Raw genomic sequence first — 13,939 nt, forward strand, 5'->3', positions numbered from 1 at the left:
AGATAACTTAAGGGGTAGATATCTTACCTAAGACAAAACAGTAAATAATACATACATAGCTTCTTGGCTTTAGCACTATAATTAATAGCTTGAAGTTTAATAATAATACAAACACCGAGCCTTGCTAAACATCTTAGATTTTTAATTTTATTATTCCCTTAGCTAATTAACAAGTCAATCCTAGATATGATACCTATATTCGATTTAACTTCACAAGAATTCGTCCATTTGCTGTCTTTAATCCATTTCAGAAGGGATGCGTGGGATAGTGCTGGCTTCGGTTGCTGTCAAATGAATAGTCAAACCGCACAGGTAAAAATCAAGAAGTCTGGAGAAGTTCCGTGAACGGGGCGGCGATCTTCCTGATTTTGTCGCCGGGATGATAGTAATACCAATGCGGGGTAAGGCCATGCCAGCAGGTCAATTCAGAACCACTTGAGTGATATACTACACCATGATGATGGCAATACTGATGCGGGATAGGTCCATGTCAGCAGGTCAATTCAGAACCACTTGAGTGATATACTACACTATAATAGTAGTAATACCGGTGCGGGATAAATCTATGTCGGCAGGTCAATTCAGAACCACTTGAGTGATATACTATACCAATGTGTATAATATAAATGGTTGTCAAACGGTTGCTTTCTCTTCCGCACTGCTCCATCTGCCATAGATCAGCACGAGCATCACGGAAAATTGCGATTCTTCAGAATTTCACGAAGTCAGAAATGTATTTCCTTCCACACCCTTCTTGCATTCTTGGTTTTGCTACCTCTATTTTAGCGGTCACACACACATTTAATATTCCATCCTTGGGGCCTATTCGTAGTTCATAATCTTGACAACTCGCTCGTGATTCCTACCCGCACAGGACCTTGTCACATGTCTCTGTCGTTCTCTGTAGTAACACTCCTGGTTACCCGGGCCTCGGGCTATATAAGGTTGGCTATATGCCCGCAACAAATAGGCCCTAGCAATGTATGAAGTAGGCGCACGACGGAACTACCTCGCGTATTGAACTAGCTCTGCGCCACCGTACCGGCAAGGCACTCTAGCATATATATATCCCTGAGACAGGGGCACGGGCATTGCGACCCCCCGCCAAGGACGTCTCTTTTCCCAGAATCTGTGCGCAAATAATGGCGCCGCATATTATTCCTTATTCCATGGCCATGGCCATTAACGCCGGGGCTAGCACGCTTAAAGGGGAGAGTCTGTCGTTTGAGGACGTGTGGCATGGCAGCATTCGGCATTCTCAGGGTGCCGGACGTGGATGATCCCATACGGACCTGTGCGGATCGAGCGAGATTAGATACACAGACCAAACAACGTCTCTGCACAACATCTCCTGGTCCCCGATTATTACGTGACACGGAGCCCCATGAGGTTCCACGACAGCCCAATCCATGACATCTACATCTGCATCTACGAATCCATACTGCAACCACATTCATGTCTACAAATGGGTTTTAGGACATGAGTGAATACCGTTCTACGAAGTATTCATCGTCGAGTTTGCTTGGTCGTCCACAACGAGCTCCGTGGCACGGAGCCTGACTGTCTCAGAGTACGAGGTACAGTGTACGTACATGTACAGTACATCGATAGTACCTGTGCCTGTACCTTGTGGGCGCCCATCACGGAAACGCACGAAATCGTCGAAGCGACCCTGTTATCTGCCCTATACTATACTTACTGGTAGTACCAGTACCAGTAGCTCTGAAGATCGCTCGGGCCGCAGCCGCCTACTCCATAAAACAGACGCGCGCACTGACAACGCGGCGATCTTTCTGGAGGATCGCCAGTCCCTGCGCACGACTACTCCGTGTTCCGTACGAAGTATACGAAATAATAATCTGGATCGGCCTTCGTCCTTCGTCCTTCGTCGCTCATCGACCACGCTGCCCTCCAATCGCGTCAGGTGACCGAGTCAGGGCCCGCCCATGGGCCCTTGTTTGCCTTTGGCGATATCACATCGCCCTCCCGCAAGGCTACCAAAGGATACTTCGTCGTGTGCGAGCGTACACCACTCGTACGCTACTCTCTCTCAGCTACTTGGTACATGATCATACGAAGTGCTCGATTGCCCTAGAGTACGGTCTGCGAACCATCGATAATAGATAGATCCCAGACCGTCGGGGTCTCTGAGAGATGGCTGAAGAAATGCCGGCAGCTCCGCGCCACCCTACGCCAGACGACGAACTCACCACTCGACGAAAAGTCTCGATTCCCACACGAGCGCCATCGCCCTATGCATGATCATAGTTCCTGCGGCGGAGCACGAACCAGATGTGGGCATGGCTCACTGGGCTCCACGCTATCACCACTATCGGTGCTTTGCAGCGCGGCCAACCACCGAGTACGTGTGCGGGTGTTTCTTGTTTAATGTCAGAGCGATCAAAATGATAACCGTGGCTTTCCGCCCTGCGGATTTCCTTCCACCTCGGCCGAGCGATCCCCCGGACGGTGCATCATTCTCCGTACTCAGTACTCCATACTGAGTACATAACTTTGTCTGGCTGCCTTTCGTCCACTTTCCCCTACCCCCTCATCCAATCCTGCATATCCTGCTCTTCCTCACCAATGAGCACAATTAACATTCCCCTCGAGACTATCTTACTCTGGCCTAAGCCAACTTACATTGACCCGGTCACCCGCGGTCATGGCCTTGCCATCGTCTCTGCCATATTCTTGCCACTCACCACGGTCATCACTGCCCTCCGCCTCTATTCCCGGCTGAGGATCACCGCCAACTTCGGTGCTGAAGATGTGCTGATTATTCTGGCCCAGGTGAGTCCTGAGAGCACCGAGCAAAGATGATCTTCTATTGCTGACAGGAATGTGCCTAGCTCTGTGCATATCCCTTGATGATATCTCTGTGCTATGCCTCGCTGCGTCTGGGGTGGAATCGTCACGTCTGGGATGTTCCTCTAACCGCGATGAAGCTTTCAAGCCAGCTGTACTTTTCCTTCCAGATTACGGTCATCCTTGCTTCGTCCTTCACCAAGCTTTCCGTCATGTGGTTCTGCCGGCGGGTCTTGGTCCCAGTAAAATATGGGTTGACAGGAGTGATGAATTATGTAATCCTGGCCAGTATGGCTTTCGTGTCTATTTATACGGTGGTCTTTTGTTTTTACTATCTGTTTCAATGCTGGTAAGTTCGCAACTCCCTGCTGAGATGCATTCTTATGGCTGCTCACTACAATCGTCTCTGCAGGCCAATTTATGCATACTGGGACATATTTCCTACCTACCCCCACAAGTGCATCAAAACAGACGCCGGTATCTTTGCTACCAGCATCATCCACACTCTCACTGATCTTCTTGTGACACTGATTCCCATGCCGCTTCTTGCGACGCTGCGGATACCCAGAAGGCAAAAAATTGCGGTCATGTCATTGTTTGGACTTGGCGTGGTAGTCAACATAGCAGGGGCCCTCAGAACCTACTTTCTGTTCGTGACCATGCAGGACAAAAATGGTGATATGACATGGAATGGCTGGCCAACCTGCATTGTAACAGTTGTTGAGATTGGTGTTGGCCTGGTTAGTTGAATGGTTCTCCTTGTCCGAGACTCAGCTCTTTCTGGTCTAGACTCTTGCTAACATGAAGGCCATCAGGTCGCCGCTTCCGGCCCTGCGCTACGGCCATTAATCGCCCACCACTGGCCTTCTCTCTTTGGATCGACACCGACCCCTGTGAGCAACGAGCTCAATACTTTCGTCGGCAGCAGCCAAAATTCTGGCCAGAAATATCCAATCGTGTCGGTTGAAGCGGGACACTCGAGGGAAGGATCGTACAGGCCGCCGTACATGCCGCTCAGTTAGCGTTGCCCGCAGTGTTGTTCAGAGATATTGATATCCAAACATAGAAAACCGAACAGCGGTACTCGGTATATGATGGAATGATAATGAGTTACATGTTTGGTGTTTGTTATATATCACGGTTTGAACTTAGCTGACCTTCTGAAAATAAACTAGACGGGTGTATTTAGAGTCGAAAAATGAACTAGTGTAAATGGGAGGGAAGTGGTTGACTGCGAATCATGATTTTGGAGTTGTAACTGCCTAAGGAGAGAAAATAAGAATACACACGCGCCGAAGCCCCTTTTATACCCCTTTTCCCCTGCCACGTGACGCTTGCCTGCAGTTCCACCTTACTACAGTAGTAGAATATAGTATATAGTATCTAAAGTAATATTAAAGTTAGCTTTGAATTTACTTTATTAATAATCTTAATTTAATATTATTTCTTTATTAATTATATATCTTTTATTTAAATAATATACTTTATTTCTCTTTCTTTATAGATTTATATATAATTCTAAATAACTAGTATTTAAATTCTTTTTTATTGCTAGTATTAAAGTATATAGTTATATAACTATGGAAGTATATTAAGAATTAGTTATATAATTATCATATAACTTTAATATTAGTATTAAGAAATATTAACTAAGTATATATATTTAATTGATCTAATTAAACTTAAAGTTAGAAAGCTTACTTCTTTATTTATTTTATCTACTTCGAATACTACTAATTACTTTAATTACTCTAGCTATTTAATCTCTCTATAACTGCTTAAGATCACCTAACTCCTGTATTAAGCTTATATCTTTAATATATATATATACATATCTAGAGAGACGAGGCTAGCGCTGGGAGGCCGGCAAGGTAGAAATGGTTTAGTTAAAGCGGTGGAGGCGGGCGGGATGGGATAAAAGTCTAGGTGATAGTCAAATAGGAATTGCAAATTACCGATAACTAAGTAAGCATCGGTAACGTGATATCATCCTATGTTACGTCACACTATTCCGGCTATCTCTTCTATAGAGGCAATTTGAAACATGCCAATGGGCTTGCCCGCAAGTGACAAAAACATCAAAGTCGCATAGCAAGATGAATTTCATTCTAATCTTATACCGCCAAATGCAATGGTCTTCCACCTCTAGCCGCCCTCCTCCTCTTCCTATCATCCTCCTCAGTTTCTCTCCTCTCCCTCTCCCGGTCCCTCTCCCTGCCCTCTTCTTCCTGGTCTTGTGGTCCCTCGCCTGCCCTCTCCTCACCCCGCCTTCGTTCTCCTCCGCCCTCCCTTCCTCTCTCTCTTGGCTCGGTCCGCTCTCTCCTTCCCTCTGGCTCCCGTCGCCCCTCCGGATCCCTACCCCTCACCCTCCCCTCCATCCGAGCAGGACTCGAGCTTGCGTTCCGGGGTGGGGCGTTATTAACTGCTCCAGCACTAGCACCAGCCACCCCCTGATTTGGAGAATTGCCATTAGCAGCAGCATTGCCAGCTATCGCTAATATAGGAGCATTATTTTCAGCAACAGCAGCAGGATCGGTCATTGAAGCTCGGACACGAGCACGGAATCTGTTATCCAGGTCGACGCCTAGATGTTCGAAAAGCATCCACAACTTAGCTTCCCTAGCTCGATTGGGGAAGCCGGCTAGGTTACCATGGAGGAAGGTGAAGGCGCGGTTGGTAATATAGGGGTAGGGGTTGGTGGTTGGGAGGTTGTAGGACCGTAAGATGCGGTCAAGCGTTGGTACTAATGGGGGTTCTGGCGTGAATACGGAGAAACACGTATAGATTGTAAAGGCGAAGAGGTATGTTCAGGGACGTCGAAGGTATGAAGCGAGATAAAGGGGAAAAAGGGAGAGACACATACTATCCATTAACAGGAATTCCTTCACCGGACGAGGGAGTTCAAAGTCTCGCGGAAATAGCCCATCGTTACAGGGTTTGGGATGTAGTTCCGCGTGCATCATGGTCGGTGTAATAAAGTTATTGGCGAGTTGGGTGGTGACTTTAATCCTGATGATTCCACTCGCATATTAGAAATTTGTAATTTTGCAGTTTATAGAAATAGATGTACCTCCGCATATCGTCATCCCTGACGATTTGTGCGAGCGACTGCCCATTCCGACCACGCAGACGCCCCAGATCCAACCCAGCTCGCCGGATGTCGTCGTTGGGAGAGAGGTGATCCACCCCCATAAGCCGAGCAATGACGTCAATCATTATCTTCTCATTTTCCCAAGTTCGGAGGCGCGGCAATGCCGTTTCGTGTATGTGAGGTTTTAGGATGACTGGACTGTGCAAGGGGCACGGTGGTGACGGAGTTCGTGGGACGAGAGTTTGGAGAATGATTGGAGGGTCGTTGGGATGCGGTGACGGAGGTCTGGGGATGTGAATGTTATGGATGATGGGATAGTCGTGACGACAAGGTGGAGTACGGGGTCGTGGAATGGGAACTCTGTGAATGACTGGAGGGTTATATAAACAGGGCGATGGATATCGTCGTGGGATAGGATGCAGATACGGTTGAGGGATTCGATGTAGATGTGGCTGTGGGATACGATATGTATATGGCCGTTGGATGGGACGTGGATATAGCGGCTCTGGTGGAATATAGGGTTCGAAGGGAGGTTGTACGGGCAGAGGTCGGGGTATTGCAAATAGACGTGTTCGAATAGGATCTCGACGCCGGGACACACGGATGGGATTTAGAAATCGAGATCCGCGAAAAACATTTGGAAGTCGAGGTGCCAGAATGGGATTCAGGACAATCGGTGGTTCAGCGTCCCTCTGTATATCATGTCTATATCTAGGGAATGCGACAGGAGAATTAGAGCGGCTGCATGGGAGGCAACAAGAGATAGGAAAAACGGAGCTGAACATTTTCGGCGATGGGTATCGTATGCTGCCTCCAAACTTATATAACACACGAGGTCGCACAGTTTGTCAACCAATTTGTCAGGGCAAACAATTGTGATCCTCATCGGAACAGCAAAATTCCACGTGGAGCGATAATAGTATGCACCATCCGAGTAGTAATCGGCATCAATGTTTTCTAGGTCGAGAGATACGAGCTTGTACTCCGACATCGCGGGAAGTCACAGGAGAAGATACCTAGTTGCCATGAGCAAGATTGATATGGAAATGAGGCTGACGGTTCTAGTATGGTGCTATGTGGCCCTCAGTCTGTACTGCTGCCTTAGAAGAACGATGGGCAGCAGCTGATACTTGTGAAGCAAACGAGGCGCTTCCAACATAACGTAGCATTCCAAGAGCTTGGTTTGCGCTTGGATATTCGAAGTGTTCAGTACTGACTGGACCGCTTGAGAAATGGAGACGAGGGGACCAACTTGGATTGAATAACCTTGCCACGATTGAATATCTCTGCCTTGGATTAAAAGAGTCGCCGCAACTTTTCCATTTCCAAGCCAAAAATATTATTAGCTAGCTAAGTTAAGGACTTGAAGACAAGCCTAAGGGCAGGCATACGAGTTCAAAACGCTCCAGGATACATGATATGATGAATAAATATCGGATACTTGTCCGACCACCGCTAGACAGTCCATAGAGTAACAAGGCTGGAGGATCAGCATACTATTCCTTTCGCAGCGCATCGGATTTTGGGGCCAAAGCAAGTCTGATGGGCGCGGAGCAAGGCACATGAATGATCACTTGGGCTTCATCCACTACTAATTCCTAGGCCACGAACGGTACATCCCAAGGGACGATCCCATCCAAAGTTATAGCCAGTGATAAATTTGAATACTAGAGCATCTGCCACAGAAAATGTGGCAGATAACGGCCGTTGTCATATGGTTCGTAATCATGGTTCCGGTCTCCAGTGGCTTTTCGCCATATGTTGCGTTTTATATAGAAGTAACAGGAGTCCAGGATTGCTCACTTTTCGCTTCAATGATCACAACTCTTACAACTTGCGTCGGAATCGTCGCCGTCGCTGTCCTCCACCTGAATCTTTTTCTTCTTGGAAGCTTTCTGCTGGTTCCTGTCCCATACCTCCTGGAACTTTTTCCTGTCTGCTGCTCCGATATCTTGTAAGCGTTGCTCCTCTTTTATGAACTCATCTGTTTCTGGATCAAGGCCAATAAGCCCCTCCAGCAATTTGATCTCTTTGGCTCGTGTCCCCCAATCTTTGACTTTGCCATCAGGACTCTCTCCAACCGGGGTTTCAAGTACCATCGGCAGATGTTGGAACGCGTCAAAATTGACGACATTGTGAAATGCTCTCAACCCCAGAAATCCAGTCCCAATATTTGCATGGGCATCTCGCTTAGACAAAAAAGGGGCTTTGCTGTCGTTCAAGTGCAGCGCCTTGAGATATTGCATGCCGACGGTCGATGCAAAGCCGTCCATGGTCTTCCGAAAGGCCTCGGGCGATCTTAGATCATAGCCATGTGCAAAGGAGTGGCAGGTGTCGATACAGATACCAACACGCGACTTGTCATCAACTAGGGCAATAATGTCGCGGAGATCCTCCCATGTCGAGCCAATAACATTGCCCCCGCCGGCCATGCTTTCCAAGACTGTGATCACAGTGCTCGTTGCCTTGTGTGCCTTGTTGAGTTGTGCTGCAAGTCGTGCAATTGCCTCGGGCCGCGGCCGTTTTCCTGTGTTTCCTGGGTGGAAATTGTATAGTTTGATACCAAGGTCTTCGCACCGCTGGAGATCGTTTAGAAATGCGGTGTAGGATCTCTCTGCCTTGACGGCGTCGAGCTCAGCGAGATTCACAAGATACGACCCATGGGGAAGGATGTGTTTTGCTGCATCGTATTTGTGCTCCAAGCAAAATGCCCTGAACTGGTCGCGTGCCTCCGGAGCCAGAGGGGGGTTTACCCATTTTCGTTGAGATTGGAGGAACAATGCAAAGGAGTTGGCACCGACGTGGAGTGCGTTATCGATGGAGTTATGGACCCCTGTAGAAGAGATGCAAGTGAGTGAGTGAAGCATGATGCACGATGGATAGATAGATATATACCTTTAGCAGCACTGGTGTGCGATCCAATGTACATCGACTTCTTCAATATTCCAACCACACTCCTCTCAGCGAGGGGCATGACGACTTCCTCTTCCTTCTTTTTCCTGTTATTCCGCTTTTTCTTAGGCACTATATCATCTGGGGCCTCTTCCCCGCTCTCGCCCTTAGTCGTCGCCTTGCGCTTCTTCGATGCCCCCTTGAGCAAGGTCGCTTGCTGTTCCCCCAGGATTGCCTCTGCTTTTACTCTATTCGTTTTGATTTCCTCGGGAGATGTAAGAGGTGTCTTAATCGTCTGCTTCTCTAAGTCACTCTCGGTTTTGATTTTCTTCTTCCTTATGGACCTTGATTTTGGCATCGAGGTATCCCCTTCAGCGACAGGCTCGCGTGTTTCGACTTTGACCGTGGGAGTAACAGCGATAGTCGGGACCGACCTAATCGTATCTGATTTGGCTATCCTCGCCTGCTTTTCAGATCCACGGTTCGATCTGCGAGGCATCTCTGGGTCTTGGGGGCGACAATAGTGATGCGAGCCCCTGATTGAATTGTCCACCGTTCCGAATCAACGATATCAGCCAGGCCAAGAACGCGTGGAAACGCGATTGCGCGCAATCACGTGCCATCGCCAACCCCATTTCCACAAAAATCTTGGGGCAGAGCGTAGTTGGTATGACCGGTCACAGCAGCTGGAATGGCCCTTAACAAGGACTAAACAGGGTCTAGCTATAGGCCATACGAGCTTTGCACCTAAACGCGCACAGTGGCTGGCCAGCCCCCTAGATTTAAACCCGGGCGCGCCTGGTCGAACCCTAACATAGTAGTCCTACTAGTAGGGGCACCCTAGTTAATGGCCGTGCAAATAAGGACCTGAGATGACCCTCTAAGAGAACATTTAAACAGCATTTGAATAATGTTTGAATAACGTTTGTCAAGTGTTTTAAAAAAGATTTGTATTCGAAGCTCGGTAATTTAAGAAAAGTGAAATTAATGTCATTTAACTTCAGAATAACCGTGCGCGATTAACGTGTGTGTTTCGCGACAAGAGCAATTAAAGCTTTGTATTAAATATGCCTTCGTCTGTTGTATATACTATTAATCTCTATTATATGACCAACTTTTCTTATATAAAGCTTTAATTTCTAGCTATGTCGAATACTGCTGCCCCTATACCTGAGGAGCTTCTCCGCAATTCAAGTCTCTCCCTAGATGATAAACAATATCTTTACCAGGAAGCTGAAACGAAGTATCCTGTTATTCCCCTCCCAGATGTTCTGTTGTTTCCAGACAATTCATTCTCTGTACGTATACACTTGCCAAATACTTGCTAAATACTTGCCAAATACTTGCCAAATACTTGCCAAATACTTATCAAATATTTGCTAATTACTTATAGGAGCCTACTACTTCTATGCAAGATAATGAAAATATCCCAAAAATCTTTACCAATCCTAGTTTGGATGGGCTACGAGTCTCTGAACTTTTCTATGGCACCCGTCTACCTTGGTATCCAAAAACATCAAAGTCCGGCGTAGGCTATTGTCTCTCTGCCCTTGGGTATCTAGAGTCACTAGATCTAACAATTAAAACATTAATGTACAATGTAAGTTACATAGAAATTGTTTACAAAATGTATAAATATTAATATTATATAGGTCCAGTATAGTTATTCATCAACATATCAACCGCATAATAAACTAACTCGATCCGAATTCCTAAATAATGTCCCATGTATTCGAACTACGTTCCGCTGCTCAGGAGTTAAAGTATGTACCYATCATCACGAGTCTCTTTTAGACCCGCATACGGAATGGGATATAGATGCTTGGGATAGAAAAGCAGAGCGAATGTCTGCTGTACAACGGCTATTTATGGAGGAATATCACCCTGTTGATACATACAAACCGACTCTTGAGTAAAGTGTTTACCTTCTACTTTGAAATTGTTTTCTAATTATGTAGTCTATATAATGCAGTTATGCGGGATTTCAAGAGTCCACACCGGAACGGCTGTCCATTTTCAAGTTACTATAATGATACTGGACTTAGTCGACCTTGTAGCGGTTTGCCTGTTGTACGAGAGTCTGAACATAGGGTATAGTCTTTCCAAATAATTATAAAACGTTTACTAATTATTTAATTAATAGGATTTAAATGGAAACAAAAAGTATTATATTACCTGCAATCAGGCGACATATGCAAAGAAGGCGCACCACTACTACTACTCCATCCCTACCAACGCTCATATACACCTTGCACATCTAGCCCAGCTATTAGAGTATGGCTACGATGGAGTACAAGAGAAGTGTTTTCGCACGCTCCCTCAAACATCACGAAGACGTCTTTGTGGTACGTATCTAGTATTATATAAATATTCTTCAAATGTTTTTCAAATACTTGTTAAATACTTGTTAAATAATTGCCAAATACTAACAATATTTATAGGAGTTCCGCATGATCAAAGTTCCCAGCTAATAAAGAAGATTCCATGTTCAGTCAAGTTCAACATGTTAATCCCAGTCGACTTAAAGAAGACACCGATTATTCTATTTTCCTCACATGGAATTCATTCTCATAACCCTCCTCCTCCTAATCAAACTCCCCAAGAAATTGGCGAGCTCGTTATCAAAGAGATCYAGAGGCATATTAAAGTCGGAGCTATAGCAGGTATATAATATACTTTACTTCTGTTTTTGAGACGTTTATTAACTATTTTAAGGGACTCCTGTTCATATTATTCCACCTAATGGCCATCGGCTATTTAGTCTATATATAGACCTCAAGAAGAAAGATCCACACGCTGATATTTGCACTCTTGACCCTACACTATTTAATACTAGTCGGTTTGCAGCTCTACGTCGGGCGCAGATCTACTTACAATATCCAGACGGTACTGACTGGGAAGGTTAGTCTTCTGTAAATATTTTTTTAATATTTTCTAAACGTATATAGGTGTTTGGAGTTACTATATCTCGTATCACCAAGGWCAAAGTAGGAAGATCCCATATATTCGGAATATGGTACATAACGGCGATATTGGAACTATTTCCTGCGCATTTACAAAGCAAATCGAATGTATGGCTACCTGTAATACTATACAAATCGACATGTCATATAAACGGGTTCATGGGCAGTTTAATGAAATTCTTATTGGACAGTTTATGCAAGAGTTTCAACGGTGTAAGTAAATACTCTGCAAACGTTTTACAACTATTATCTAATTATTTAAGTAATGTGTTTTGGTCGAGTTTATACCAATAAGCAGTCAATCTGGGCATACTATAAGGCGTTTATGGAGTTCTTCTCAGTAGCAGATAATATACTTTCGCAAGCCGAGCCTAGAAAAGGGCTACAGTGGCACCACATACATGGCCAGGGTATCAAGGCTATTGTAGTAGATATGTGTCCTGCCCAAGCTCATGGTAAGTTTTTTAATTACTTCTCAAACACTTATCAAGTACTTGGTAAATACTTATCAAATACTTACTAACTGTCTTAGCATTGGGTCTTTACTTTTGGACAATTGATCCTGAATTCCCAAAGAGACCTTGGCAGTGGCACGTCGAGCGGACTCTTATTTACTGTACAACTCATTTCTTCCGTGGTCTTGAAGCGCGCTTTCCATCTGGCTCTGCATGGGGCGAGGTTATGCGTGAGCTATTGAACGTTAATAGCGAAGAAATGTTTAATACAATTCTAGATGAAGTTGATAAGAATTTGTAAGTACTCTCCCTTTAAGTTATATTCGTATATAATTCGTTTTATATATTATTTCTAATTCTTATTCTTATAGCCCTAATGAAGCAGCATATACAGCTCATAAACGGGTCCCGTGGATTAAGTCAGGTCTTAATCCTCTCTTTTGGAAAGGGGATAAAGACGTTTGGAATAACTGTACTCGAACAAACCAGTCTCTTGATTCGTTAATGTCGATGTCAAATCGAACTGGGAGGGGGCAAGCACTTCTACTAGCAATTCTAAAGTATGTACTTTGTAATTGAGTTCGAATCGTTTTCTAATTATATATTAGGGGCATCAACTTAGACAAAAAGCTAGTAGAATATATTGACCAATATAAACGCTATGGTATTCAGTCTTCATATACCCCTCCAAATCCCGTAAATGCGATCTACGATAAAATCAGTAAGTGGAGTTATACTAAACGATTATTAAATCAACTTGAATTCGTTTATAAAATGACTTTAGTCTATATACTAATAAATATATAGAAAGATTAGAGAAAAGGCGGCTCAAGTTTATAACTCCTTCAACAGACCCTGATAATTCTGATCAGGTCCCAGAAGTATATGAGCCACAGCCAGTAGTATCAAGTAGCGGAGGGACGAAGCGTGTAAAGCGTATAGGAAAGGAGCTGGCTCAGGATAGACTAACAAAGTCTAATAATTACGAAGAAGTCAATTGGGAAACGAAGAAGAAACGGGAAGAATGGGAACTTGAGAAACAGGCAAGGGTAGCACGCGAGCGTCATGAGACAAAAATGAGTAACCTTCAAGTCCAGCAACTAGAAGCGGAAGTAAGGATTAAACAGCTTCAGGCTAGAAAGCTTGAGAATGAACTACTTAATGTTGAGATATTACCTACGCCTTTTAGTAGATAGATAGAATCATCTTTTAATTAGTTGCAAAACATATATTGAATATATATATAATAATAAAAACTAAAATTCCAAATACTAGAAAAGAAAAGTACTAAAGAAATAATAATAAGACTAAACAGCTAGTCGTCCTCTGGCTGGATAAAATGTTGGATAATCTTGCAGTTAGACTTTTCCCAATTATCTGCAAGTATATCCGGACATTTACGCTCTAGTAGGATATTAATTAGAATTTGTTTTTAATTCGTTTTATATATACTTACTATCTGAGCGGCATAAATCACATCGACCATTATTTCTAATCTTATATAGGTGTTGGACCTGTACTCGCATTGCATTTATATTTGGCTTCTAAATATTATTAGTATAGTTTTAGAATTTTAGAGTTTTATATACCCCGTTTAAAAGAGGACAGTCCCGTATCTGAATAGAGTTGTCTGTATCGTCTTGCGCTTCTGGGCTAGCTGGTAAGCTATTTTGTTTTTGAATTCGGGCTTTTTTTGTAGCYTATATTAATTAGTTATAAAATGAATTATA

General features: G+C 44.4%; 3 protein-coding genes across 3 annotated transcripts; 1 reads left to right on the plus strand and 2 right to left on the minus strand.

Annotated features, from left to right (window-relative positions):
• Window positions 1–2,586: 2,586 nt before the first annotated feature.
• Window positions 2,587–3,830, plus strand: BP5553_07933 (uncharacterized protein; the record flags this gene model as incomplete). Its single annotated transcript, XM_032016556.1, has 4 exons — window positions 2,587–2,793; window positions 2,853–3,157; window positions 3,221–3,548; window positions 3,624–3,830. 4 exons carry the CDS (start codon window positions 2,587–2,589, stop codon window positions 3,828–3,830), a joined length of 1,047 nt encoding a protein of 348 aa, XP_031867787.1.
• Window positions 3,831–4,922: 1,092 nt separating this feature from the next.
• On the minus strand, window positions 4,923–6,000 carry BP5553_07934 (uncharacterized protein; the record flags this gene model as incomplete). Its single annotated transcript, XM_032016557.1, has 3 exons — window positions 4,923–5,563; window positions 5,672–5,829; window positions 5,879–6,000. 3 exons carry the CDS (start codon window positions 5,998–6,000, stop codon window positions 4,923–4,925), a joined length of 921 nt encoding a protein of 306 aa, XP_031867788.1.
• A 1,710-nt stretch (window positions 6,001–7,710) lies between these two features.
• BP5553_07935 (Apurinic endonuclease-like protein) lies at window positions 7,711–9,290 on the minus strand (the record flags this gene model as incomplete). The annotated part of the gene is made up of 2 exons (XM_032016558.1): window positions 7,711–8,732; window positions 8,795–9,290. The coding sequence occupies 2 exons, from the start codon at window positions 9,288–9,290 to the stop codon at window positions 7,711–7,713; spliced, it is 1,518 nt and encodes a 505-aa protein (XP_031867789.1).
• Window positions 9,291–13,939: the final 4,649 nt, after the last annotated feature.

The sequence above is a fragment of the Venustampulla echinocandica genome, assembly GCF_003357145.1.
Source record: "Venustampulla echinocandica strain BP 5553 chromosome Unknown scaffold_6, whole genome shotgun sequence".
Classification (NCBI taxonomy): Eukaryota; Fungi; Ascomycota; class Leotiomycetes; order Helotiales; family Pleuroascaceae; genus Venustampulla; species Venustampulla echinocandica.